The following is a 27,694-nucleotide window of genomic DNA, read 5'->3' on the forward strand; positions in this document are numbered from 1 at the left end:
GTGGACTTTTGGGGCTCGTTTGTAGACTTTTGGCCTCATCTGTGGCCTCCTCAGGCTCACCTGTGGCCATCCTAGGGTCCCCTGTGCCTTCCTTGGGACTGGGGAGCTGGGGGCAAGGTTTCATTTGGACCTCTGACCCCCTCCTTTGTGTCTCCTCTCCTGGGGGGGGGGGGGAGGGTTTGACTTTCTCTTTTCATCTGAATGATTCCACCTAAGGAACTCCCCAGCTCTGGAGTGTGAGCAGGAACCAGTGAGCTACATTCATTGTCCAAAAGAAAAGAACAACCACACCAGAAAAAAAAACCAAACCAACCAAACAATCAACAAACCACCAAATCCCCCCCAAAGAAACAAACAAAACCAACAACCAAAGAGGGGAAAAAAAAGAAGGAGGAGGAGGAAGAGGAGGAGGAGGAGAAAGAGGAAGAAAGAAGACGACGACGAAGACGACTCCCAAACGCTCGGCGGTTTTGCCATCAGCTCCTTCCTCCTCCCCTCCTGGTGAGCCCCACGGCGGTGGGTGGGTGGTGGCATGCAGAGGAGGCTTCACACCGTGCCAGGGGGGCTGCTGGGCTGGCGCTGCAGGAGGTACTGGTGGATGTCGTCCGCGTCCCGCTTGAGCCAGGCGGCGTTGAGCAGGATGTTCTCGCAGCACTGCTGCACCGTGCGCTCGGCAGAGGGGGCTGGGTGGCTCTCAAAGAAGGCCTGGGGGAGGGCACAGCCAGGGGCTCACCCAAGGCTGGCAGAGAGCTCCAAGCTCAGCCAGCCCAGCCTGGCACCCAGCCCTGCCCAACCAACCACACCATGGCACTCAGTGCCCCCAGCCAGGATTGGCCTCAACACCTCCAGCCATGGGCACTGCACCACCTCCCTGGGCAGCCCATTCCAGTGCCAATCACTCTCTCTGCCAGCAGCTTCCTCCTCACATCCAGCCTGAGCCTGCCCTGCCACAGCTTCAGCCTGGGGCCCCTTCTGCTGCTGCCTGCCTGGCAGCAGAGCCCAACCCCACCTGGCTACAGCCTCCCTGCAGGCAGCTGCAGGCAGCAATCAGCTCTGCCCTGAGCCTCCTCTGCTGCAGGCTGCACCCCCCAGCTCCCTCAGCCTCTCCTCACAGGGCTGTGCTCCAGGCCCCTCCCCAGCCTTGCTGCCCTGCTCTGGGCACCTGCCAGCACCTCAGCAGCTCTCTGCAATGGAGGAGCCCAGAACTGGACACAGCACTGCAGGGGTGGCCTGAGCAGTGCTGAGCACAGGGGCACAAGAACCTCCCTGCTCCTGCTGCCCACACTGCTCCTGAGCCAGCCCAGGCTGCCATTGGCTCTGCTGCCCACCTGGGCACTGCTGCCTCCTCTGCAGCTCCTCTCTCACAGCACCCCCAGGGCCCTCTCTGCCTGCCTGCTCTCAGCCACTCTGGCCCCAGCCTGCAGTGCTGCTTGGGGTTGTTGTGGCCACAGTGCAGAACCTGCCCTTGGCCTGCTTCAGTCTCCTCCCTTGGCCTCTGCCCACCCATCCATCTTTGATCCCATTCTGTGCTTCTGTGCTCCACAATCTTCCTGGAGGTGTTCAAGGCCAGGCTGGATGAGACCTTGAGCAGCCTGAGCTGGTGGGAGCTGCCCCTGCCCCATGGCAGCTGGGTTGGAGATGCTCTCTGAGCTCCCTTCCAACCTGAGCCATTCTGGGATTCTCTTGAGAACTCTTTTTAAGACCTGAAGAAATCCTTTAAGGCTACTCAGGGATTGGCAGAGGCTGCCCAGGGAGGTGGTGGAGTCCCCATGCCTGGAGGTGCTCAAGAACCCTGTGGCTATGGCACCACCATGGTGGTGTTGAGTTGCTGGTTGGACTGGATGGTTCTGGAGGTCCTTTCCATGCCAAACCATTCCATGATTCCATGACCATCACTATCCTCTCTTTCCAACTTGCTTTTGTGACTCCTGGTCCTTGCCTGACCACAGCTCCTGCTGCCACCTCCCTTGTCCCAGCAGCTCTGAGGAGCTTGGCAGAGTTGCTGCCTGAGTTTTCCAGAGGTGTGGTCCCAAGCCAGCAGCAGGGACAGCAAAACCCTCTCTAATCAAATCCAACCCCCCCCAAGAGCTTCCTCCTGTCCTGCCTTGTCCTTGCTGCCAGGGACAGCACCAAAGCAGCAGCCCAGGGAGGGTATTTCTGGCTGAGTGGAAGGAGACACTGAGGGGAGCTGAGGGCCACTGTGCAGAAGCATTTCTCCAGCTCTCAGGTTTCTCTCCAAGCTGCAGAATGACCTCTGAGCAACCAGCAGCACTCCAGAGCTGGGCTCAGGTCTCGCATTTCTTCCTCCAGAACCAACAATGCTGAGCTCCAGGCCTGGAGCCTCCAGGAGCCCCCAGCAGGAGCCTCCAGGAGCCCCCAGCAGGAGCCTCAAGGAGTCCCCAGCAGAGCCTCCAGGAGCCCCCAGCAGAGCTTCAAAGAGCCCCCAGTAGGAGCCTGAAGGAACCCCCAGCAGAGCCTCAAGGAGCCCCCAGCAGGAGCCTCAAGGAGCCCCCAGCAGGAGCCTCAAGGAGCCCCCAGTAGAGCTTCAAGGAGCCCCCAGCAGAGCTTCAAGGAGCCCCCAGCAGAGCCTCAAGGAGCCCCCAGCAGGAGCCTCAAGGAGCCCCCAGCAGGAGCCTCAAGGAGCCCCCAGCAGGAGCCTCAAGGAGCCCCCAGCAGGAGCCTCAAGGAGCCCCCAACAGGAGCCTCAAGGAGCCCCCAACAGGAGCCTCAAGGAGCCCCCAGCAGAGCCACTCCTGCGAGGGGAGCCTGTGGGTGCCTGAAGGGTGGGTGCCAGGGTGAAGGTGCCAGGCTCTTTTTGGCGGTGCCCACTAACAGCACAAGTGGCAATGGCCACAAAGTGGCACCCAGGAGGTGCCACCTGAACAGGAGCAGAAAGCTGCTGGCTGTGAGGGTGCTGCAGGCCTGCAGCAGGCTGCCCACAGAGGCTGTGGAGCCTCCTCCTGCACAGAGCTTCCAACTCGCCCCTGGGCACTGCCGCTGCTGGGGAGCAGGCAGGGGGCTGGGACTGGCTGAATTCCAGAGGTCCTTTCCCAACCCTCCACCACATTCCCATGCTCCTTAAATCCCAGGTTCTTACCTTCACTTCTGCAGCCATTTTGTCGTTTGCAAACCCATCCACTGTGAGCTGAAAGAGCAGAACCAAAGCCACAGAGAGCAGAGGTGAAGGAAGGGTTAAGGATGAGAGGTGCCAGGCAGAAAGGGTGGCTCAGAGGTGGGTCGGGGAGGGGGCAGGGCTGGCAGCTGCCCCTTTCTCACCTACCTTGATTAGTCTGGATATCAAGAATCCACCTTGGTAACGATTATAAAGCTCCTCCCAATTGTCCCTTACAAACTTCCAAGCAGCTTTCCTGCCCTGCTTGCTGCCTCCAGCTACTCCACCGATGACAGAGACAGTGTCCTGGGGACGTACCTCTTCCTGGGAAGGGGGAGGAAGGAGGAGAGATAAGTGGTGAGGACTCCTCTGAACCCTTCCCCCCCCCTCCAAAAACGTTGCCTTTGAAGCATTTCCACACCAGAGAGACTCACAGGATGGGTTGGGTTGGAAGGGAGCATCAAAATCAGGCAGTTCCAACCCTTCCCTGCCATGGGCTGGGAGAGCTTCCACCAGCAAAGGGCTGCTCAGGGACTCATCCAGCCTGGCCTTGAACAGCCTCCAGGGAGGTTGTGGAGCACAGAAGCACCCAATGTGATCTTTGATCACATTGGGTGCTTCTGTGCTCCACAACCTCCCTGGGAAACCTGTGCCAAGGTCTCATCACCCTCGACCTGTGCCAGGGTCTCAGCACCCTCAACCTGTGCCTGGGATAGCTTCCATCAGCACAGAGCTGCTCAGGGACTCATCCAGCCTGGTCCTGAACCCCTCCTTCAGGGAGGTTGTGGAGCACAGAAGCACCCAATGTGATCTTTGATCACATTGGGTGCTTCTGTGCTCCACAACCTCCCTGGGAAACCTGTGCCAGGCTCTCACCCTCAACCTGTGCCAGGCTCTCACTCACCCTCAACCTGTGCCAGTCTCTCCCCACCCTCTTCTCCACTCTCACCTTTCCCTCTTCCAGACAGGCTCAGAGGATGTTAGGGGTTGGAAAGGATCCAAGCAGATCATCCAGTCCACTCCCCCCCTCCAGTTGCCAGAGCAGGATCATACAATCTGGCTCAAGGTATACAGGAATGCATCCAGAGAGGACCTTGAAAGGCTCCAGAGAAGGAGACTCCACAGCCTCTCTGGGCAGCCTGTGCCAGGACCTTGGGACCTTTACAGCCAAGAAGTTCCCCCATGTGTTGAGCTGAACCTCCTGTGCTGCAGCTTCCATCCATTGCTTGCATGCATGGTGAAGATGATTCCCCTCCTGTTCACAGCAGCCCAGCAGGGTGAGGGTGGGAAGGGAGCTCTGGAGCTCAGCCAGGCCAAGCCCAGCCCTGCTCCAGCAGGGCACCCCCAGCAGCTTGCCCAGCAGCACAGTGCCCAGGGGGAGCTCTGCACACAAGGAGACTCCACAGCCTCTCTGGGCAGCCTGCTCCAGGCCTGCAGCACCCTCACAACAAACAGCTTCCCCCTCCTGCTCCCATGGAAGCTCCTGGGTGCCAGTTTGTGCCCCTTGTGCTGTCCCTGGGCCCCAGCCTCTTGCTCCTCAGCCTTTATCTCTTGCTGAGCATTGCTCAGCTGCCCTTTGGGGCTGCTCTTCTGCAGGCTCTCAGCCTTTGTTCCTCACAGAGCTGCTCCAGCAGCTCTGGAGCCTCTCCTGGACTCCCTCCAGCACTTCCCTGCCTCTCTTCAACTGGGGGAGCCCAGAACTGGCCCCAACCCTCCAGCTGTGACCTCCTTAGGGCAGAGCAGCAGGGAAGGAGATCTTCCCTCCACCTGCTGACCACACTCTTCTCGATGCACCTCAGGTGCCCATTGACCCTGGGCACAAGAGCACACTGCTGGCTGCTTGGTGAGCTTCCCAAGGTGAGGAATGATGGAATGATGGCAGCAGCTTCTCCAGGGACTTACTGAAAGTGCAAAGGTGAGAACTTTTTGGATCAGCTCTGGCTGGGAGATGGCTCCGAGGACTCGCTCGATCCGGTTCTTCTCCTCCTGCATGTCTGCCTGCTTGTGGAGCTGCAGAGCCAAAAGGGAGCAAGGTTAGCACCTGGGATCCACCACCACCTCCTCACCCAGCGCTGCTCAGCTCACTGCAGCTGCCTGGATGAGCTCCCAAAGCCTAATGTGTGCCAAGTGGAGCCCAGTGGAGCACCACCCTGCAGCCACCCACGCTCCGGACCTCCGCAGGTGTCTGCTTCTCGCTGCTCTGCAGAGGGCAAGCAGGAGCTTGGCCTCCAAGCCATGAAAAATCATCCCCCAGCGAGATGCAGCACTCCACTAGGTGGCAATTTCAGCCTGCTCCCCACTAAGGACTGCCAGAATGGAGCCCCCCCTCCTCTGCAGAAGGTGGGACTGAGACTGTGTGCAGCTGAAGTCCCTCTCCGAGGCAAGTGAGGGTGGTGAGAGGAGAGCTGGGACTCACCTTCAGCATAGTGTCTAAAGTAGAACTATCTCCATGCTTCAAGAGGGTTACATAGACCTAAGAGAGAGCAGAAACAAGAGCAGGCCCTTCAGACCCCACCCTTCTAGGGATCAGCAGCTTCTAGCTCCGTGGGTTGGATCTGAGCTGAGTGAAGAGGTCTGGAAGGCAGCACCACAGACCCCTTCTGTCTCCAAGGCTGAGTTTTAAAGGTGCCTCAACTCCTTCACCTCTTCAAGTGGCCTTTTGGGTCATTCCAACCACAGCAGAAGAACAGAACAAGAACTCTTTGTACCACACAGAGAGGTAGAGGTTGGGAGGGACCTCTGAGGATCATCCAGTCCAACCCCCACCCCCACCCCACCTACCCAGAGCAGGATCAACTAAAGCAGACCACACAGAAACACTTCCAGGAGGAGCCTTGGAAGTCTCCAGAGAAAAAGCCTCCACAACCTGCTCTCTGCCAGCTCACAGACTCCATCCAGAGCCTCTGTGCTCTGCAGGGCCAAGCTGACACCTGCAGAGCTCTTCTGTGTGCCCTGCCAGACTGAACCCTGGAGGGCAAAGCTGATCACAGACGGACACTGAGGAGAAGTCAGCTCAGGTCCAGCACTGCCCTTGAACAGTCTTCAGAAAGCCCAAAGCCAAGGGCCCAGAGAGCAGAGCAGGCTGTGGCAGGCAGTGTGGCAAGAGCTGAGCTCACTCAGGACCAAACACTGCCCACAGGAGCTGCCTGAAGATCTTTCCACCACTCTCCCCAGGGTCGTTTGCTCCGCGACCGACCTCTGCCCAAGCTCCCACACCTCCTCCTGCCAAACCAGTTGGGTTTTGCAGACTGAGACTGGTTTCCAGTGGCTTCCCTGTTGGTGGGAAGCCAGAGAAGGGAGAAGGCTGTGGGGAGCTGCAGGGACCTACAGGACTCCTCAGGTCTGCTGACAGGATCTGCTTCCCTTCCACGTGCTCCTTAAACCTGCGCCGAGCTTCTTCCAGCGTCGCCTTGTGCCCAGCTTTGCCCAGCTTGCCCAAGACCAGGCCCCTCAGGAGGGCATCGAGATGACCTAAGGAGCAAGCAGGAGAAAAGACTAATGAATTGGAGACACAATCCAGCAGTGGAAGTGCTCTGCCATCTGGAGGGCTTGGGGGCACAGCCGAGTCCTTCCCGCACGGCTTGAGGGCATCAGGGAAGGGTTTGGGTGGGAAGAGACCTCGAGAGGTGGTCAAGGCCCAGCCCTTACCCAGCCCTGCCAGGCCCTCAGCACCACATCTGCATGGCTTTGAAACCCCTCCAGGGATGGGAACTCCACCATGGCCCCAAGCTGCCTGGGCCAGGCCTGGATAATCCTTTATGGGGAGGAACTGTTCCTCAGGACCAATCTAAACCTGCCCTGGGGCAACCTGAGGCCATTTCCTCTCTTCATAGAACCCCAGAACCAAGCAGGCTGGCAGAGAGCTCCAAGCTCCCCCAGCCCAGCCTGGCACCCAGCCCTGCCCAACCAACCACACCATGGCACTCAGTGCCCCAGCCAGGCTTGGCTTCAACACCTCCAGCCATGGGCACTGCACCACCTCCCTGGGCAACCTATGCCAGAGTCTCACCATCTTCAACCTGTGCCAGGGTCTCACCACCCTCAACCTGTACCAGTGTCTCACCACCTTCAATCTGTGCCAGGGTCTCACCACCCTCACTGCCAAGAGTTTCTTCCCTGTCTGCACTCTCACTCTCCCCTCTCCCAGCTCAAAGCCATTCTCCTCATCCTGGCACTCCCAACCCTTACCCAAAGTCCCTGTCCAGCTCTCCTGCAGCCCTTTCAGGCACTGGGAGGCTGTTCTGAGGCCTCCCTGAAGCCTTCTCCTCTCCAGGCTGAACACTCTCCCAGCCTGTCCCTATGGAGGAGGTGGTTCCAGCCCTCTGATTACCTTCATGCCCTCACAGCAGCTCCAGGTCCTACTTCAGGCTCCTCTTTCACAGAAGCCCAAAACATTAGGGGCTGGAAGACATCATCCAGTCCAAACCCTCTACCAGAGCAGGACCACTTGGGGCAAGTCACCTAAACCCAACATCCAGGTGGGGGTTTGGAACACCTCCAGAGGTGAGGACTCCACAACCTCTCTCTGTTCTTTGCCCCAGATCCTGCTGGCTCCATTCACATCTGAGTTCCTTCCCCCCCCCCTCCATCACCACCACCATCACCTCCTTTGGTTTGCACAGCACAATGAAGTCTCCTACCCTCTCCAGGCTTTGGGTCCCATCCCAGTCTCTCCCCTATGGGTGTAAAGACATCCTTCACGAACACCTGGATCTCCTCATAGAAGTCTGTGTGGGACAAGAGGGTGGAGAGGATGCCCAGGTTGCAGCTGAGGTCACTCCACACGGTGTAGTTGGGCTCGTTCACAAAAGCCTCCATCACTTTGAGCACCTCCACGGTGCTGATGATCCCAGCTCGGGCCTGCCAGGGGAGGAGGAGACACACAGGAGGCTTTTACTTCCAGGTTGAGTGAGGCAGAGGATGGCAGAGCCAGAGGGAGTCACAGGACAGACTTCTGAGGTCTGGGCTGGAAGGGACCACAAGGATCAGGCAGTGCCACCCTCCCTGCCATGGGCGTGCATGGAGATGCTAAAAGGGTTTGAGTCTCCCCAGGCTGGGAGATGCTGGGGGGAGACCCTTGGGGATCAAAGTGTTCAGGCACAGCTCTGCCCTGCTCATGCTTCAGTCCCCCACATCCCAGCCCCTCCCTTCTCCCTGCAGAAGACCTTCATAGAATCAGGCAGGGCTGGAAGAGAGCTCAGAGATCATCTGCTCAGAGATCATCTGCTCCAACCTCCCCACCATGGGCAGGGACAGCTCTCAGCTAGGCTCAGCTGAGGCTCCAGGCCTCATCCAGCCTGGTCCTCAGCACCCCCAGGCAGGAGGCAGCCACAGCCTCCCTGGGCAGCTTGGGCCAGGCTCTCACCACCCTCACACTCAGCTTCTGCCTCAGCTCCACTCTCAGCCTGCTCTGTCTCAGCTCCAAACCATTCCTCCTTGGGCTGGCTCCAGACCCCCTCAGCAGAAGTCTCTCTGCAGCCTCCCTGCAGGCTCCCTTCAGGCACTGGCAGCAGCTCTGAGGTCCCCCCTGGAGCCTTCTCCTCCCCAGCTCCCTCAGCCTGTGCTCACAGCAGAGCTGCTCCAGCCCTGGGCTCACCTTTGTGGCCTCCTCTGGCCTCTCATCACAGCTAACAAAACCCCCAAATTCTAAGAACCATTTCTCAGGGAAGCCTGAACAGAGGTGGAGAAGGTGGAAGTGATCTGAGAGGCTTCCAATCTTTCCCTAGGTGGATAGGGATGGGACAGCCTGCTCCAGAGTCTCCTCACCCTCAGCCTGGTGTCACCTGAAGACCTGCTGAGGGTGCTTGGCTCCACTGCACACACAGAGGTTAAATGAGGCTGGTCCCAGGGGCAGCCCTGGAAGGACTCCACTGGTGTCACTGCTCTCCCCTCTGCTAGCTCTTGGAGTGCAACCTTCCAAGCAGTTCCTCCCCCACCAGGTGCTCTGCCTGCCAAATCCCTCCCTGCACTTTCAAGACAAGGATCAAAAGCTTCACACAAGCTCAGGCAGATGCCAGCAGTTGGCTCCTCCCTTCCCCATCACTACTGCAACCTGGTGCCAGGCAGCATGTGCCAGGCTGGCTCTCACCAACCACCTCCCTGCTTCTTAGCATGAACTTTCTGGGAGGATTTGGCTCCATGATCTTGGAAGATCACAGAATGGGTTAGGTTGGAAGGGACCTCAGAGCTCAGCCAGTTCCAAGCCCCTGCCATAGGCAGGGACACCTCCCACTAGAGCAGGTTGCTCAAAGCCTCATCCAACCTGAGCTTCTTCCTAAGACAAACCCAAACCTTTAGAGCCTTCCATGGACTTGGCTGAGCAGCAGGAATGAGGAAACCCAAGCTGGAAGCAGGGAGTCAGAGCTCCCAAGCCCTGCTTTGAGGGCAACTCCTGGCTTTTAACCCCACACCTCCCACACTCTCCTGCTTTGGAGGACAAAAGCAAGCTCCAAATCAAGAGTCAGAGCTACCAAGCTCTGCTTTGCCTTTAACCCCACACCTTCCATACCCATGGAGCTGAAGATGAACCTCTCCTGCTTTGGAGGAGGAAGGCAGGCTCCAAATCAAGAGTCAGAGCTCCCAAGCCCTGTTTGAGGGCAACTCTTTGCCTTTAACCCCACACCTCCCAAATCCATGGAGCTGAAGAAGAACTTCCTGCTTTGGAGGAGGAAAGAAAGCTCCAAATCAAGAGTCAGAGCTCCCAAGCCCTGCTTTGAGGGCAGTTCTTTGCCTTTAACCCCACACCTTCCAAACTCTCCTGCTTTGGGGGAGGGAAGCAGGCTCCAAATCAAGAGTCAGAGCTCCCAAGCTCTGCTTTGCCTTTAACCCCACACCTCCCATACCCATGGAGCTGAAGATGAACCTCTCCTGCTTTGGAGGAGGAAAGGAAGCTCCAAATCAAGAGTCAGAGCTCCCAAGCCCTGCTTTGAGGGCAGCTCCTGGCTTTTAACCTCACACCTCCCAAACTCTCCTGCTTTGGAGGACAAAAGCAGGCTCCAAATCAAGAGTCAGAGCTCCCAAGCTCTGTTTGAGGGCAACTCTTTGCCTTTAACCCCACATCTCCCAAATCCATGGAGCTGAAGATGAACCTCTCCTGCTTTGGAGTAGGAAAGGAAGCTCCAAATCAAGAGTCAGAGCTCCCAAGCCCTGCTTTGAGGGCAGCTCCTGGCTTTTAACCCCACACCTCCCAAACTCTCCTGCTTTGGAGGAGGAAAGAAAGCTCCAAATCAAGAGTCAGAGCTCCCAAGCCCTGCTTTGAGGGCAGCTCTTTGCCTTTAACCCCACACCTTCCAAACTCTCCTGCTTTGGGGGAGGAAAGCAGGCTCCAAATCAAGAGTCAGAGCTCCCAAGCTCTGCTTTGCCTTTAACCCCACACCTTCCATACCCATGGAGCTGAAGAACCTCTCCTGCTTTGGAGGAGGAAGGCAGGCTCCAAATCAAGAGTCAGAGCTCCCAAGCCCTGCTTTGAGGGCAGCTCCTGGCTTTTAACCTCACACCTCCCAAACTCTCCTGCTTTGGAGGACAAAAGCAAGCTCCAAATCAAGAGTCAGAGCTCCCAAGCCCTGTTTGAGGGCAGCTCTTTGTTTTAACCCTACACCTCCCAAACCCATGGAGCTGAAGAACCTCTCCTGCTTTGGAGGAGGAAAGGAAGCTCCAAATCAAGAGTCAGAGCTCCCAAGCCCTGCTTTGAGGGCAGCTCTTTGTTTTAACCCCACACCTCCCATACCCATGGAGCTGAAGATGAACCTCTCCTGCTTTGGAGGATGCAAACAAGTCCCAAACCAATTCTGTACCCCAACCCAACCCCTCCTCTACCAGAGCCCAACAGACAGCAGTGCACCAGGAGCTTCCAGAGGATTTGGGTCTCAAAACACAAGTTAGAACTCAGCAGGATAATTCCCAGCTGGATGCAAGCAGCAATCCCAATGGCACTTTGCTTCCAGAACTTTTTCCAGAGCTTCATTTCTCTTCTCACATCACAACAGCCCCAAAACAAAGTTGCTTACCAGAGAGAAAAGATCATTCTGCAGGCCAAGCCTGTCCACAGGGGGTAGGGAGAGGTCTTTGATGGCTGGGATTAAACTCTCCAGCATGTCAGGGCTGTACTGGGTACGGTAAAACCCAACTGTTCCCAGGTTGAGCTGAAAGAGGAGCAAGAGAGGACACAAATCAGAAGGGAAAGAACAAAGGAGGAAGTGCTTTGATGGGTTTGGGTTGTTGCTGGACCACCTCTGCAGCTCAGAGCAGGCACTGCTTTAAAGGAACAGCAGAAAGGTGAGCCAAGGGGGAAGGCTGAAAGGCTTCAGAGGAGGGGGAGAAGATCTGAGGTCTGCTGAAGCTCACTAAGAGGGTACAGAAGACAAGAGACAGCCCAAGGAAACTCAGAGGCTGAATTTAAACCCAGCAGTGGAACTGCAAACTGATTTTGCCAGGCTTGGACTCCTGAAGAGGCTCCTTGGACTCCCTAAAGGGCCTTCTTGGGCTCCCTAAAAGGCTTCCTGGACTGCCTAAAAGCCTCCCTGGACTCCCAAAGGGCCTCCTTGGACTCCCCAAAGGGCCTCCTTGGACTCTTTAAAGGGATCCTTGGGCTCTAAAAGGCCTCCCTGGACTCCCCAAAGGGCCTCCCTGGACTCCCCAAAGGGCCTCCAGTTTCCACTGTCTGGACAATGGGAGGCAAAGAGCTGCACTCAGGAAGTGGAGGCAGAGTTCAGCAGCATCACTGAGGCCACTCCAGAGGAACACTTCAAAAGGGGGAGAAGAAAGAACCTCAGAATGGCTTCAGCTGGAAGAGACCTCAAACATGATCCAGTTCCAACCCCCTGCCATGGGCAAGCACAGCTCCTGCCAGCCCAGGCTGCTCAAGGCCTCATCCAACCTAGACTTGAGCACTTGGGAGCCTCCAGAGCCTCCCTGGGCAACCTGTGCCAGGGTCTCACTGTCACCAATTCCTTCCTCATGTCTACATCTAAATCCAGTTTGGAATCCTGGAGTGGTTTGGGTTGGAAGGGACCTGCAAAGCTCATCCAGTCCAAGCCCCTGCAGGCAGCAGGGACACCTCCACCAGAGCAGGCTGCTCAGAGCCTCACCTTGAGCACCTGCAGAGATGAGACCTCAAGCACCTCCCTGGGCAGCCTCCTGCAGTGCTGCAGCAGCCTCCTGGTGCACAACTTGTTCCTCACATCCAGTCTCAGCCTGCTCTGCTCTCACTGCAGACCTCTGCCCCTGGGCCTGTCCCTGCAGGCCTTTGGGAACAGTCTCTCTGCAGCCTGCTTGGAGAAGCTGCAAAGGTTTGGGTTTGATCAGAGCAAGAAAAGATTTGCTGCCCAAACCCTTTCCTCCAGAGCAGCTCTGCTGTGAGCACAGGCTGAGGGAGCTGGGGAGGAGAAGGCTCCAGGGGCAGCTGAGAGCTGCTGCCAGTGCCTGGAGGGAGCCTGCAGGGAGGCTGCAGAGAGACTTCTGCTGAGGGGCTCTGGAGCCAGCCCAAGGGGGAATGGTTTGGAGCTGAGGCAGAGCAGGCTGAGAGTGGAGCTGAGGAAGGAGTTGTTGAGTGTGAGGGTGGTGAGAGCCTGGCCCAGGCTGCAGCCTCTTTGTAGCCCACTTCAGGTCCTGGCAGGTGCAGAACAAGCTACTCACATCCAATCTACATCTCCTCTTCCAGCTGGTATCCATCACCCCTCACCCTCTCTCACTCCATGCCTTTGTCCCTCTCCTGTAGCCCTCTTCAAGCAGTGGAAGAGAAGAGGAAGATGAACTGCAGAGGGAACACCTCAGTGCCAGCCAAAGCCCTTCCCCAGCTGGATGTGCTCCCTCTGAGACCAACTCACCTTCACCCACTGCTCTGGTTTGGTGTCTTTCAAAACCAAGGTGAGCTCTGGTTTGTCCATCAGGATCTGCATTTTGGCACAGGTAGGGTCCTCACTTGTACAAATACTGATGGGCACCATCCACATGGGGAAGTCCTCCCCTAAAAGAGGAGAAGCAAACAAACACACACACACAAACCCAGAGGTGTAGAGAGAGCCCTCAGAACCTCTGCCTGGTGGGCAAAGAGCAGGCAGCAGCAGGTCAAGCCAAAGCCCATCCTGAAAGGGAGGCTTTAAAAGAGCCAAATCTAAAAGGAATTGGCATTTTTAGGCTTAAAAAGCCAAATCTGAAGGGAATTGACTATTTTTTTTAAGGTCAAAAAGCCAAATCTAAAAGGAATTAACATCTTTAGGCTTTAAAAGCCAAATCTAAAGGGAATTGACTTCTTTTTTAAGGTTAAAAAGCCAAATCTAAAAGAAAATGACATTTTTAGGCTTGAAAAGCCAAATCTGAAGGGAACTGACATTTGTTTAGGGTTGAAAAGCCAAATCTGAAGGGAATTGACTTCTTTTTTAAGGTTAAAAAGCCAAATCTAAAAGAAAATGACATTTTTAGGCTTGAGAAGCCAAATCCAAAGGGAACTGACATTGTTTTAGAGTTGAAAAGCCAAACCTAAAAGGGAATGGCACTTTTAGAGCCCAGCATCTCTGTATCACCTCTGAAACCAAGCACCTGAACTTCTGTCAGCAGTGGAAGAGGAAGGCAAATCTGCTGCAGAGCAACTCAGAGGGCAGCACCAGCCTTAAACTGGGCATGGAGTCATAGACTGGGTTAGGTTGGAAGGGACCTGAGAGATCAGCCAGTCCCAGCCCCCCTGCCATGGGCAGAGACAGCTCCCACCAGCACAGGCTGCTCAAGGCCTCATCCAGCCCAGCCTTGAACACCTCCAGGGAGGTTGTGGACCACAGAATGTGACTGAAGATCACCTCCAGGGAAGGGACATCCACAGAGCTCCTTGGGCAACCTGTTTCAGTGCCTCCCCACCCTCGGGGAATGCAAACTCAGAGAAGAATGAGAGGAGAAGCATCTGAGAAGGAGGAGTGAAGCCAAGGCTGCAGAGGAATGCTGCTCCCTGTGCCAGGAGGATGTGGGAAGCACAGCTGGGAGAGCTCAGCCTGAGTTTTGCTGCAGTTCTGACCACCACTTCAACAGCTGAGTCCAAGCAGAGCACCTGCAGAGCAGCTGCTTCACCTCTCAAGGGGGGGGCATGGAAAGCCACAACCACCCCAAGTGCTGCTCTCAGCACTCACCAGTATATGGTCCACTGGCACAGAACTTCTTCTGCACTAACTTCAACACTCTGTCATCTTCTTGCTGAGGAGAAAGAAAGAGAGAGAGAGAGAGAGGGAGAGGGAGAGAGAGAAAGAGATGATGAGAAAGAGCTGACCTCAGCTGCTGGAGCTCACTCTGCAGTTGTGCCAAGCCCCAGCACAGCTCACACACAGACAGCAAAGGGGCCCTGGCAGCAAACTGCAGGCAGAGAATGAAGGCAGCTTGTGGGAGAACTTCATAGCACTTCCCACCTCCCCCCCAGCCTCTCCCCACCTCCCCCCCAGCCTCTCCCCACCTCCCATCTCGGTTTCAGGCCAGCTGCACCTCCCCTCCATTCAAACACGGATTTGGCACTACACAGAGCAACTCCCTGCACTGCCTCCTGCTCAGAGAATGGTTCAGGTTGGAAGGGAGCTCAGAGTTCATCTCCTCCACCCCCCCTGCCATGGGCAGGACACCTCCCACTAGCTCAGGTTGCTCAAGACCTCATCCAGCCTGGTCCTCAGCACCCCCAGGCAGGAGGCAGCCACAGCCTCCCTGGGCAGCCTGGGCCAGGCTCTCACCACCCTCACACTCAACAACTCCTTCCTCAGCTCCACTCTCCCCCTGCTCTGCCTCAGCTCCAAACCATTCCCCCTTGGGCTGGCTCCAGACCCCCTCAGCAGAAGTCTCTCTGCAGCCTCCCTGCAGGCTCCCTCCAGGCACTGGCAGCAGCTCTCAGCTGCCCCTGGAGCCTTCTCCTCCCCAGCTCCCTCAGCCTGTGCTCACAGCAGAGCTGCTCCAGCCCTGGGCTCAGCTTTGTGGCCTCCTCTGGCCTCCCTCCAGCAGCTCTGTGCCTTCCTCCTGCTGTGACAGCAGAGCTGCAGCCAGGACTGGAGGTGAGGTCTCAGCAGAGCAAAGCCTGGGGGCAGGACCCCCTCTTGCCCTGCTGCCCCCCAAAGCCTTTTCCTCTCCAGGCTGAACACCCCCACACAAGTGGGGAGCACAGCCTGGGGGCTTCACTGCTTCTGCAGACCCCTTGGACTGAGGCTCCAGCATGGCACTGCCCACCCCTTCCCCTGCCCCTCTCCTCCTCCTAGACAGGACATGGACATGCTGGGAGTGAGAATCCCTCACACAAAGTCCCTCTCCAGCCTTCCTGTAGGATCATTTCAGCTACTTGAAGGCAACAATCAAAGAGAATTCCTCAATCCGTTGGATTTTGATCCCAAAAGCCAAGGCCAGGCAGAAATGTGGCTGAGGTGAGCTGGAACCCCCCCCAAAACCTTCACCCCAGCTGTTTTCACCTGTTCAGCCTCCACATAGATGAGAGGAAATCCCATCTGTTTGGTCCATGTGTTCATCACAGCAGCAATAGGTTTCCCACTGGCTTTTTCCAGGCTGTCCCAAAGATCCTCTGCAGGAGAAGGGGGGAAAAGAAACCTGGCTAAGGACTCCCTGGAGCCTTGGAATGGCAGAGACTGTGCAGGACACTGCCTGGAGGCTGCAAGCATAGCTCCAGTTTGCCCCTTTAGGGTTTGGGTTGAATTGGAGCAGGGAAAGGGAAAAGTCTGGAGTGCTCCTGGAGAGGGGGAAGAGTTTGGAGCACAGAAGGAGGGGGGAAGAGTCTGGAGGACTGAGGGAGGGGAAAGAGTTTGGAGCACTCCTGGAGGGGGGAAGAGGTTGGAGCACTCCTGTCTGGAACAGTGATGGAGGGGGGAAGGGTTTGAAGCACTGATGGAGAGGGGAAAAGTCTGGAGCACTCCTGGACAAGGGGGGGAAGAGCTTGGAACACTCCTGGAGGGGTGGGGAAGGGCTTGGAGCACTGATGGAGGGGAGTGGAGAGCTTGGAGTACTCCTGGAGGGGTGGGGAAGAGTTTGGAGCACTCCTGGAGAAGGGGAAGAGCTTGGAGCACTCCTGGAGAGGGTGGGGAAGAGCTTGGAACACTCCTGGAGGAGGTGGAGAGCTTGGAGCACTCCTGGAGAGGGTGGGGAAGAGCTTGGAACACTCCTGGAGGAGGTGGAGAGCTTGGAGCACTCCTGGAGACAGGGGGAAGAGCTTGGAACACTCCTGGAGGTGGGGGGGAAGAACTTGGAGCACTTCTGGAGGTGGGGAAGAGCTTGAAGCACTGATGGAGGGGGAAAGAGTTTGGACCACTCCTGAAGGAAGGGAAGAGTCTGGACCACTCCTGAAGGGGCAGGGACATCTCCCACCAACCCAGGCTGCTCCAGACCTCACCCAACCTGGCCCTTGAACACCTCCAGGGAGGTTGTGGAGCACAGAAGCACCCAATGTGATCTTTGATCACATTGGGTGCTTCTGTGCTCCACAACCTCCCTGGGCAACCTGTGCCAGTGCCTCACCACCCTCAACCTGTGCCAAGGTCTCCCCCACCCTTCACTGCCAACAACCTCTCCCTCATCCCCACGCCTCAATCTGCCTTCCTCAAGCTGCAAAGGCAGAGGAGGAGCTGGTTAAGAAGCCAGCAGTGAAGGCTTTGCCTCCAGACACCACTTGGAGGAGCAGAGGGGAGGCAGCAGTCACCTGTAGCAGCATTCTTCTGCTGGAACTTGGTCAGGTACAGATTCATTCCTTTCCTGAAGTCCTGGCAAGGGAAAAATGCAACATTTTAAGGCATCACCACGCAGGGGAGGGGTTGGAGGGGCTTGGGGGGAGGTTGATTCCATCCTTTCCCTCCCAACTTTGCTGCATTTAGAATCAGGAATCATCCAAGGAACTTTAGGATCAGAGGCAGTGCCTCTCCAACTCCTTCTACCTCTGCCCCTCATGTCCTGCCCCCTACTTTATTTCCTCCCTCCCTATTTCCTCTCACCTTATTTCCTCTATCCCCATTTTTTCCCACTCTCCCCCTTAATTTTTTCCTCCCTCCCCTACTTTATTTCCTCCCTCCCCTACTTTATTTCCTCCCTCCCCTGCTTTATTTCCTCCCTCCCCTCTATTTCCTCCCTCCCCTCTATTTCCTCCCTCCCCTCTATTTCCTCCCTCCCCTCTATTTCCTCCCTCCCCTCTATTTCCTCCCTCCCCTCTACTTTATTTCCTCCCCCCCTACTTTATTTCCTCCCCCTCCTACTTTATTTCCTCCCCATCCTACTTTATGTCCTCTACTCCCACTTTTTCCCTCCCTCCCCTGCTTTATTTCCTCCCCCCTGCTTTATTTCCTCCCCCCTGCTTTATTTCCTCCCCCCTGCTTTATTTCCTCCCCCCTGCTTTATTTCCTCCCCCCTGCTTTATTTCCTCTACTCCCACTTTTTTCCTCCCCCCTGCTTTATTTCCTCTATTCCCACTTTTCCCCTCTCCCCCACTTATTTCCTCCCCCCTTACTTTATCCATCCCCTCCCCCTTATTCATCCCTCCTCCTTTATTCATCCTCCCCTCCTTTACTCACCCCCCCACTTTATCCATCCCTCCTCCTTTATTCACCCTCCTCCTTTACCTATCTCCCCCCCCTTATTCATCCTCCCCCTCTTTATTTATCCCCCCCCCCCCAATTCATTTCACCCTCTCCCATTCTGTTATTTCTCCCCCTAGCATTTCCCTTCTCCTGGCCCAATTCCATCACTCCCCAAAGTAACCCTGGAGGTCCCTAAACACTTTTTTCAAGCCCCCAATCCTTTTAACCCCAGAAAGCTTTGATAGGTCTCCCTCAGGCTGCTCCTCACCTCTCCCCCACCCCTCTTCCCCCTCCCCCAAAGCTGCTTTACCTCATCCCCAATGTAGTCGTGCAGCATCCTGATGACAGAAGCTCCTTTGCTGTAAGAAATGGCATCAAAGATTTCATCTACCTCAGAGGGGTGTCCAACACTCACCTGTGGGGAGCAGAAGGCAGAGGGAGAAGGATTGAAACCATCACAGAATGCCAGAGGGGCTCAGGGTGGAAGGGACCTCAGAGAGCAGAGAATGGTTCAGGTTGGAAGGGAGCTCAAAGCTCAGCCAGTTCCAAGCCATAGGCAGGGACAGCTCCCACTAGAAGAGGTTGCTTAAGGTCTCAGCCAGCCTGGTCCTGAACACCTCCAGGGAGGTTGTGGAGCACAGAAGCACCCAATGTGATCTTTGATCACATTGGGTGCTTCTGTGCTCCACAACCTCCCTGGGAAACCTGTACCAGGCTCTCACCACCCTCAACCTGTGCCAGGCTCTCACCACCCTCACTGCAAACAACTTCTTCTTCACATCCAGTTTCAATCTCCCCTCTGCCACTTCAAACCCATTCATCCTCCTCCTCCTTCTCCTCTTCTCATTCCAAGCCCATGTCAATAGTCCCTGCCCAGCCCTCCTGTTGTCCCCTTCAGATCCTGGAAGGCCACTCCAAGGTCTCCTGGAAGCCTTCATCTCCTCCAACCTCCCTGTTGTGGGCTTGGACAACTCTCAACTGAACTCAGTTGCTTGAGGCTTTATCTGACCTGGTCCAGGCAGGTCCTGGGGGTCCAGGCAGGAGGCAGCCACAGCCTCCCTGGGCAGCCTGGGCCAGGTTCTCACCACCCTCACACTCAACAACTCCTTCCTCAGCTCCACTCTCCCCCTGCTCTGCCTCAGCTCCAAACCATTCCCCCTTGGGCTGGCTCCAGACCCCCTCAGCAGAAGTCTCTCTGCAGCCTCCCTGCAGGCTCCCTCCAGGCACTGGCAGCAGCTCTCAGCTGCCCCTGGAGCCTTCTCCCCACCCCAGCTCCCTCAGCCTGTGCTCACAGCAGAGCTGCTCCAGCCCTGGGCTCAGCTTTGTGGCCTCCTCTGGCCTCCCTCCAGCAGCTCTGTGCCCTCCTCCTGCTGTGACAGCAGAGCTGCAGCCAGGCCAGGAGTCTTGTTTTGGTTGGAAGAGCTCTGAGCATCAGAGGAGAGGATGCCACAGGGAGATGTTTGCTGCTGCCCTGCTTGGTGCTGGCTGTGGTTGAGGTGCCACAAAGCAGCCCCTTGGGGAAGGGCACTGGGAAGAAGCAAACTGGCACAGGTTGCTCAGGGAGGAGGCTGAATCCTCATCCCTGGAGGGGTTTAGAAGAGGCAGGATCACAGAATCATGCAATTGTGTGGGCTGGGAAAGGCCTCTAAGATCATCCAGTCCAAACTATCAAACCCCACCCTGGCCACCAAACCCTGGCCCCAAGTGCCAAGGCCACAGTGTTCTTGAACACCTCCAGGGCTGGGGACTCCACCAACCTCCCTGGGCAGCCTGTGCCAATCCCTGACCACTCTGGCAGCACAGAAATTGTTCCTCATGGCCAAACTAAACCTCCCCTGGCACAATTTCAAGCCATTTCCTCTCCTATCATCTGATGCTAGGGAGCAGAGGCCAAGCCCAGCTCACTCCAAGCCCAGCTGCAGAGAGCCAGAAGGTTCCTTCCCCTTTGCCCCTTGCTCAGGTGGAAAATCAATGAGCAGAGCTCAAGTCTGGGCTAGGATGGGGCTGAAGGTTCAAGGTTTGAGCTGTGGAGCTGCCATTTAATCCAACTTAGCCCCACAGACTGCTTTAGGCTGGAAGGGACCTTCCAGCTCATCTCATTCCAACCTCCTGCTTCAGTTTTTCAACTCAACACTCACCCAAAAGCCAAAAGTCCAGGAGGAAGTTGCTGAATTCTGGGAGAGTGCCCAAAACCCACTCAGGAAATGTGCTCAGTGAGTAAGTCACTGGGAAAGGAATCCTTGCACAAAGCAATTTCCCAACCTTTATCACATCAAACATTCCTTCAGCCAGCAGAAAAACAACCTTGGCCAAGCTGATCTCCAGGAATTCCAAGGGAGTTATCCCTCCCAGCACAGCTCTCAGCTCTGCTGAGTGCCTGAAGCTCACTGCTGCTGCCTTCCTCTTCATCACTCAGCTGCAGTCTGGCAGCAAGCAGCAAAGCTGAGAGCTCACTTCAAGCCTGTCTGCAGCACACCTGCAGTTTGAGCACAGCACAGAGACAGCTCTGGTGGCTTCCAGGCAGGAAGCAGGATGAGCCCAGCTGAGTTTGGTGCCTCTGGTTGCTGCTGTACAGCGCTGGTGGAAGTCAGAGCTGTGCTGAGGGGGGCAGAAAAACACCCACCTGGAGCAGGAACCAAAGCACAAGGATGAGTTCTGCTGCCAGCTGTGTCCCTTCAAGCCAGCAGAGCTGAAAACCTCCAGCAGGAGCCATCAGTAGGACCCTCAAAGCTCACATCTGAGGCAGAATCAACCACTTGGGTAGGGAAAGACCTTTAGGATCATCCACTCCAACCATCCTCTGACTCTTGTCAAGGCTGGGACTGAACCACAGCCCTCAGCAACACAGCTCTGCCTCTTTGAAACACCTCCAGGGACCTCCAACCACCTCCCTGGGCAGCCTCATCCTAGCTTTGGGGAGAAGTTTCTTCCAATATCCAACCTAAACCTCCCCTGGGGCAACCTGAGGCCATTTCCTCCCCTCCTGTCACTTGTGCCTTGGGAGAAGAGCCCATGCCCCACCTGCTCCCAGCTTCCTTTCAGGGAGTGCAGACAGCAGTGAGGTCTCCCTCTCAACCTCCTCTTCTCCAGACTAAACCCCACCTCAGCTCCCCTCAGCTGCTCCTCCCAAGGTCTCCAGCCCCTTCCCCAGCTTAGTTGCCCTTTCCTGGCCCTGCTCCAGCCCTTCAATGTCCTTCCTGGGAGCGAGGCCAAACCTCATTTGGAAGGGAGGGCAAAAAACTCCTTGGAGCAGAGGAAGTTCCCCACGACCTCCACAGGCAGCTTTAGCTTTTCCCCTCCTGCCCTGAGTGACTGCAAAGTCCTCTCTGCTCTTGACAGGAGCTCAAAACCAAAGAGGTGAGGAGAGGGTGAGGCAGGTGAGAGGCAAGGCAGGCCCTACCTCGATGGGGTGGCTGTTGTCTAAGGCATCGAGCTCCTGAGCCCGTGTGTAGTCAGCAGACACAAACTGAGTCCAGATGTCATACTCTGGGAAGCAGTGATCCACACACAGGTACTCGATCCAGGAGGCAAATCCTTCATTCAGCCACAGGTGAGTCCACCACTCCTGACAAAGGCAAAGAGAAGACAACCAAAATCACCCCCAAAAAGTCCCAAGCAGCTTCCTGTAAAGTTTGCAGCCCAGAGCAGCTCCTAAGGGCAGAGCTGGAGACACAGAATGGGGCTGGGTTGAAAGGGACCTCCAAAGGACATCCAGTCCAGGGCTGCTCAGAGCCTTGCTGAGCTTCACCTTGCTTCAGCTACCTCCCCTGGGGACCTCTGCAGTGTTGCAGCAGCCTCAGAGTCATAGAATGGTTGTGTTGGAAGGGACCTCCAAAGGGCATCCAGTCCAGGGCTGCTCAGAGCCTTGCTGAGCCTCACCTTCTCTCAGCTACCTCCCCTGGGGACCTCTGCAGTGTTGCAGCAGCCTCACAGAGTCACAGAATGGTTGTGCTGGAAGGGACCTCCAGAGCTCATCCAGGCCAACTGCCCTGCAGGGAGATCTCCACCAGAGCCCAGGCTGCTCAAGGCTTCATCCAACCTTGGTGTAGCAGGAGCTGTCCCTGCCCATGGCAGGGGGGTTGGAACTGGCTGACCTTGAAGGTTCCTTCCAACCCAAACCATTCTGTGGATCTGCTTCAGAAGCAAAGTTGGGGCCTGAGGTTAGAAGGAGACTTCAGAGTCTGCTTTGTCTTTGTGTGACCTGCCTCTGGGCTGGGCTGCTCTCCTTGCTGGTGAGAGCCTGGCACAGGCTGCCCAGGGAGGCTGTGGCTGCCTCCTCCCAGGAGGTCTTCAAGGCCAGGCTGGATGAGGCTTTGAGCAACCAGGGCTGGTTGAGAGCTGTCCTTGCCCGGGGCAGGGAGACTGGAGGAGGAAGATGACCTCTAAGGTCCCTTCCAGGATTCCATGAACCCTTCTGCAGGACACAGTGGTTGAAGAACAAAGTAGCAATGAACCAAAGTGTCCAAATGCTGAAATGTTTGATCCTGGAGCCACCAACTCTGCTCTGGACCACACAGAGAATCCTAGAATCAGGCAGGGTTGGAAGGGAGCACAAGGAGCAGCCAGTCCCAACCCCTCTGCCATGCCCAGGGACACCCTACCCTAGAGCAGGCTGCACACAGGCCTTGAACATCTCCAGCCATGGAGCCTCAACCACCTCCCTGAGCAACCCCTTCCAGGCTCTCACCACTCTCATGCTGAACAACTTCCTCCTCACATCCATCTCCCCTCCAGAGCCTCATCCAGCCTGGCCTTAAACACCAACAGGAATGGGACCTCAACCACCTCCCTGGGCAACCCATTCCAGCCTCTCACCACTCTCCTGGTGAAGAACTTCCTCCTCACACACACACAGAGCACAAAGTCCATCCCAAAGCCAACTCAAGGGAAGATGGAGCTGGTAGTTACCATGGTCACAAGGTTTCCAAACCACTGATGAGCAAGTTCATGTCCTACCACCAGGGCAACCCACTGGCGAGATGAAGAGCAGGAGTTCTTGGGGTCAATGAGCAGTGCAGTCTCCCTGTGTGGAAGAGAGAGGAAGAGAAACTCAGCAGGGCTTGGAAGAGAGAAGGAAGGACCCCCAAAATGAGGTGAAATTAGCTGTACAAGCTCAAAGTCATCACTGCAGCTGCAAGTGACAGCCAAAGCTGCTCGACTGGAGAGGGCTTTAGGGAGGCTCCACAGCTGCTGGAATGCTTTAGAGCAAGAATTACTTCAAGCATGCAGTGAAAAGGGCAAGGGACAAAACCCTCAACCCACACCAAAGGAGGACCAAGAAAGGCAGAAAAGAGCTCAGCTCCCTCATCATGCAATCTGGACTGACTCAATCCCAAAGGATCCCAATCCAAATCCCAATCCCAGCTCTTTCATGTCACCAAGCAGTTCCCACACAACCTTCTGCTGCCAGCAACCCCTCAGTGGGGTGGGCAGAAAGGGTTTGAAATGAGGAAGGGCTCAGCCTGGGGACAAAATGGTCTACAAGACCAACACTGACCCCAAGGAGCCAAAAATGCTAAAGCTCAAATGGACAAAATGGATAAAATGTGAAAATTCCAAGCTGGAAGGGACCCATCTGGGCCCAAAACCTCAGAGACCAAAGTTGGCCAAGACCAACACTGACCCCAAGCATCATCAGGTCCAAAAGATCCAAACCTTCCAAGAACCAATGTTGGCCAAAATACTCTACAAGACCAATGCTGAACCCAAGGATCCTAAGCTCCAAAGCTCACAAAACTTGAACTGGTTAAAATGAGACCATTCCAGGCTGGAAGGGACCTATCTGGGTCCAAAAACCCAAAGCTCTCAAGACCAAAGTTGGCCAAGACCAACACTGACCCCAAGCATCATCAGGTCTGAAGCATCCAAACCTTCCAAGACCAAAGTTGGCCAAAATGCTCTACAAGACCAACACTGATCCCAAGCATCATCAGGTCTGAAGCACCCAAACCTTCCAAGACCAAAGTTGGCCAAAATACTCTACAAGACCAATGCTGAACCCAAGGATCCTAAGCTCCAAAGCTCACAAAACTTGAACTGGACAAAGTGAGACCATTCCAGGCTGGAAGAGACCCATCTGGGCCCAAAAACCCAAAGCTCCCAAGACCAAAGTTGGCCAAAACACTCTACAAGACCAACACTGATCCCAAGCATCATCAGGTCCAAAAGATCCAAACCTTCCAAGACCAAAGTTGGCCAAAATACTCTACAAGAACAATGCTGAACCCAAGGATCCTAAGCTCCAAAGCTCACAAAACTTGAACTGGACAAAGTGAGACCATTCCAGGCTGGAAGGGACCCATCTGGGCCCAAAAACCCAAAGCTCCCAAGTCCAAAGTTGGCCAAGACCAACACTGATCCCAAGCATCATCAGGTCCAAAGCATCCAAACCTTCCAAGACCAAAGTTGGCCAAGACCAACACTGACCCCAAGCATCATCAGGTCCAAAGCATCCAAACCTTCCAAGACCAAAGTTGGCCAAGACCAACACTGACCCCAAGCATCATCAGGTCCAAAATAACCAAACCTTCCAAGAGCAAAGTTGGAGAAAATGAAGGGAAATGACTCCAAAATGATGAAAAAAAAAACAAAATCAAGCAAAAAAGAAGTCCCAAAGTTTGACCAGATGAAGGCAAAACTAAAACCCCAACCCCAAAGCCAAGTGCAAAGGGAGAGCAATGAACAGCTTGGGCTGACCTCTGGGGGGGGCTGCATTTGCCTCACTTGCCTAGAGCAGAATTTTTCCAGCTCTATCCCTAAGGATGGAATTTTTTAAGGGTGGGGGAAAGTGAGCAAAGAAAATCCCTTGGGAGAGGCTAAAAACCATCTCAAAGCCTTGAGGTGGGAAGAGCTCCTTTGGGTTTTGGCTGCTGGAGGAATCTGAAGGCTCCAAAGCTCAACCTCGGACTCGACAGGCACTAATTGAGAGGTCCCTCTGAAAACTAATCCAATTAACTGCAGGGATTAATGAACTGAGAGAGAGAAAGGAAGGAAGAGAGAGAGGAGAAGGGGGGGAGGAGGGAAGATTTTTAGCAGCATACCTATAAGTAACAAGGCCCCAGTTCTCCATGGCACCTTGAGGAGATAAACACAAAGACTGAGTTTGAGGCAGGCAAAAACTCTTCCCCAGCCCCTCCCCTCCCCAAAATACCCCCCCCACATAGAAACATAGAATCAAGCAGGTTGGAAGAGACCTCCAAGATCACCCAGCCCAACCTAGCACCCAGCCCCAGCCAGTCAACCAGACCATGGCACTCAGTGCCCCAGCCAGGCTTGGCCTCAGCACCTCCAGCCATGGGCACTGCACCACCTCCCTGGGCAGCCCATTCCAGTGCCAATCACTCTCTCTGCCAGCAGCTTCCTCCTCACATCCAGCCTGAGCCTGCCCTGCCACAGCTTCAGCCTGGGTCCCCTTCTTCTGGCCCTGGGGGCCTGGCAGCAGAGCCCAACCCCACCTGGCTACAGCCTCCCTGCAGGCAGCTGCAGGCAGCAATCAGCTCTGCCCTGAGCCTCCTCTGCTGCAGGCTGCACCCCCCCAGCTCCCTCAGCCTCTCCTCACAGGGCTGTGCTCCAGACCCCTCCCCAGCCTTGCTGCCCTGCTCTGGGCACCTGCCAGCACCTCAGCAGCTCTCTGCAATGGAGGAGCCCAGAGCTGGGCACAGCACTGCAGGGGTGGCCTGAGCAGTGCTGAGCACAGGGGCACAAGAACCTCCCTGCTCCTGCTGCCCACACTGCTCCTCAGCTAGCCCAGGCTGCCATTGGCTCTGCTGCCCACCTGGGCACTGCTGCCTCCTCTGCAGCTGCTCTCTCACAGCACCCCCAGGGCCCTCTCTGCCTGCCTGCTCTCAGCCACTCTGGCCCCAGCCTGCAGTGCTGCTTGGGGTTGTTGTGGCCAAAGTGCAGAACCTGCCCTTGGCCTTCTTCAGCCTCCTCCCCTTGGCCTCTGCCCACCCATGCAGCCTGCCCAGGTCCCTCTGCAGGGCTCTGCTCCCCTCCAACAGCTCCACACTGCTCCTAGCTTGGTGCCAGCTGCAAACTCACTGCTGCTGGACTCAATCTCCTGGTCCTGATCATCAATAAAGATATTGAACAGGACTGGGCCCAGCACTGATCCTTGGGGAACACCACTGGTGCCAGCTGCCAGCTGGATGTGGCACACCACTGAAAACAATTAATGAAGGGATGCATTAATTAGTGGTACTTTACCAGCAGCAAAGTCTGCAATAGCTATGAGATCAATTTTGGGCAGGGGGTAAGGAACATTGAAGTAATCCTTGTAGAAAGGCAAAGTTTTAGCAGCAACCTGTAAGAAAGAAAAGGGAGAAAGGGAGGGGAGAGAGGGAGGGAAAAAAGTGAATTTGGGATCAAGATTTAAGGGAGTTCAGCTTCAAATCTATCAACACAGCAGCACAGGAGGGGAAAGGGTTGGAAAGGACCTCCCAGAGATCATTCAGGTTCAACTTTCTTTCCCTCCCCCACTCCTCCCAAAGCAGGCTGCACAGGGACTCATGCAGGGCATCTCTGACATCTGCTAAAGGGTTTTATTCTAACAGCAAATAACCCCCAAATAACCCCCCCGGGGTTGGCAGCTCCCTGCAGAGAGCCATGGGCTGGGGTGGAAGGGAGCTTTGAGATCAACGAGTTCCCATCCCCTCCCCTGTCATGGGCAGGGACTCCTCCCACCAGCCCAGGCTGCTCAAGACCTCAGCCCAGCCTGGTCTGAAACACCTCCAGGGAGGGCACAGCCACAGCCTCCCTGGGCAGCCTGTGCCAGTGTCTCCCCAACCCTCACTCTCAACAATTTCTTCCCCATCTCCAGTCTCAATCTCCTCTCTCCCAGGTCAAAGCCATAGTCCCTCCTCCTGGAACTCCCAGTCCCTCCAAAGTCCCTCCCCAGCTCTCCCGCAGCCCCTTCAGGCACTGGGAGGCTGCTCCCTGGAGCCTTCTCCTCTCCAGCCTGCACAGCCCCAGCTCTCCCAGCCTGTCCCCACAGGAGAGCTCCTCCATCCCCCTCTGATCATCCTCATGGCCTCCCCTGGACCCTCTCCAACCACTCCACATCCTCTTTCTCGTGTTGGAGGGGGCCCAGCACTGGAGGCAGAGCAGCAGGGGAGAGAGAGCAGAGGGGCAGCATCCCCTCCCCGCGCCCCCCACGCTGCCAGCCTGGGCACATTTACCTCCAGTGCAAACTTCCCTTGCTCTGCCTTGCCCACAGGAGTGTAAACACGCACGAGGACCCCATCCAGGGACCTGGCCTCCACGAAGTCATACTCCCCCACCACGAAGGCCACCAGGTAGGTGGACATGATGGGCGTGCGGGCGAACTTCACCTCCACCAGGCTCTCGTCGTCGGGGTAGGGCTTGCGGTCAACCACGTTCTGGGGAGAGGGGGAGAAAGCAGTCAGGGCCCCCAGAGGCCTCTCAGCTCAGCAAGGCCAGCCCAGGGCTGACCTTCAGGGACATCACTACAGCATAGCCTTGAGCACCATGGAGCTGGTGAGGCTGGAAGAGAGCTTTGAGGTCAGCGAGTTCAACCATGCCCTAACTCTGCCTTGGCCTCTGCTGCATCCTACCCCTGAGCACCACAGAGCTGCTGAGGCTGGAAGAGAGCTTTGAGGTCAGCGAGTTCAACCATGCCCTAACTCAGCCCTGGCCTCCACTGCATCCTACCCCTGAGCACCACAGAGCTGCTGAGGCTGGAAGACAGCTTTGAGGTCAGCAAGGCCAACCCTTACCTAACTCAGCCCTGGCCTCCACTGCATCCTGTGCTTGAGCACCAGAGAGCTGCTGAGGCTGGAAGAGACCTTTGAGGTCAGCAAGGCCAACCCTTACCTAACTCTGCCTTGGCCTCCACTGCATCCTGTGCTTGAGCACCAGAGAGCTGCTGAGGCTGGAAGAGACCTTTGAGGTCAGCAAGGCCAACCCTTACCTAACTCTGCCCTGGCCTCCACTGCATCCTGTGCTTGAGCACCAGAGAGCTGCTGAGGCTGGAAGAGACCTTTGAGGTCAGCAAGGCCAACCCTTACCTAACTCTGCCCTGGCCTCCACTGCATCC

At 56.1% G+C, this 27,694-nt stretch overlaps 1 protein-coding gene across 1 annotated transcript in view; it reads right to left on the bottom strand.

Moving 5' to 3' along the window:
* Window positions 1-517: 517 nt before the first annotated feature.
* NPEPPS (aminopeptidase puromycin sensitive) overlaps window positions 518-27,694 on the bottom strand; it is a 51,773-nt gene continuing 24,596 nt past the window's right edge. Inside the window, exons 6-23 of the mRNA XM_064174691.1 lie at window positions 26,817-27,017; window positions 25,846-25,942; window positions 24,681-24,714; window positions 22,549-22,663; window positions 21,041-21,205; window positions 17,951-18,055; window positions 16,773-16,833; window positions 15,535-15,644; window positions 14,227-14,290; window positions 12,937-13,076; window positions 11,119-11,253; window positions 7,753-7,972; window positions 6,441-6,583; window positions 5,529-5,585; window positions 5,015-5,122; window positions 3,281-3,436; window positions 3,098-3,145; window positions 518-705 (exon numbers count right to left, since the gene is read on the bottom strand). Coding sequence (XP_064030761.1) covers window positions 547-705; window positions 3,098-3,145; window positions 3,281-3,436; window positions 5,015-5,122; window positions 5,529-5,585; window positions 6,441-6,583; window positions 7,753-7,972; window positions 11,119-11,253; window positions 12,937-13,076; window positions 14,227-14,290; window positions 15,535-15,644; window positions 16,773-16,833; window positions 17,951-18,055; window positions 21,041-21,205; window positions 22,549-22,663; window positions 24,681-24,714; window positions 25,846-25,942; window positions 26,817-27,017 — 2,118 coding nt within the window. The 3' untranslated portion in view covers window positions 518-546. The remainder of the gene's footprint in view (window positions 706-3,097; window positions 3,146-3,280; window positions 3,437-5,014; window positions 5,123-5,528; window positions 5,586-6,440; window positions 6,584-7,752; window positions 7,973-11,118; window positions 11,254-12,936; window positions 13,077-14,226; window positions 14,291-15,534; window positions 15,645-16,772; window positions 16,834-17,950; window positions 18,056-21,040; window positions 21,206-22,548; window positions 22,664-24,680; window positions 24,715-25,845; window positions 25,943-26,816; window positions 27,018-27,694) is intronic.

The sequence above is a fragment of the Pogoniulus pusillus genome, chromosome 40 (assembly GCF_015220805.1).
Source record: "Pogoniulus pusillus isolate bPogPus1 chromosome 40, bPogPus1.pri, whole genome shotgun sequence".
Classification (NCBI taxonomy): domain Eukaryota; kingdom Metazoa; phylum Chordata; class Aves; order Piciformes; family Lybiidae; genus Pogoniulus; species Pogoniulus pusillus.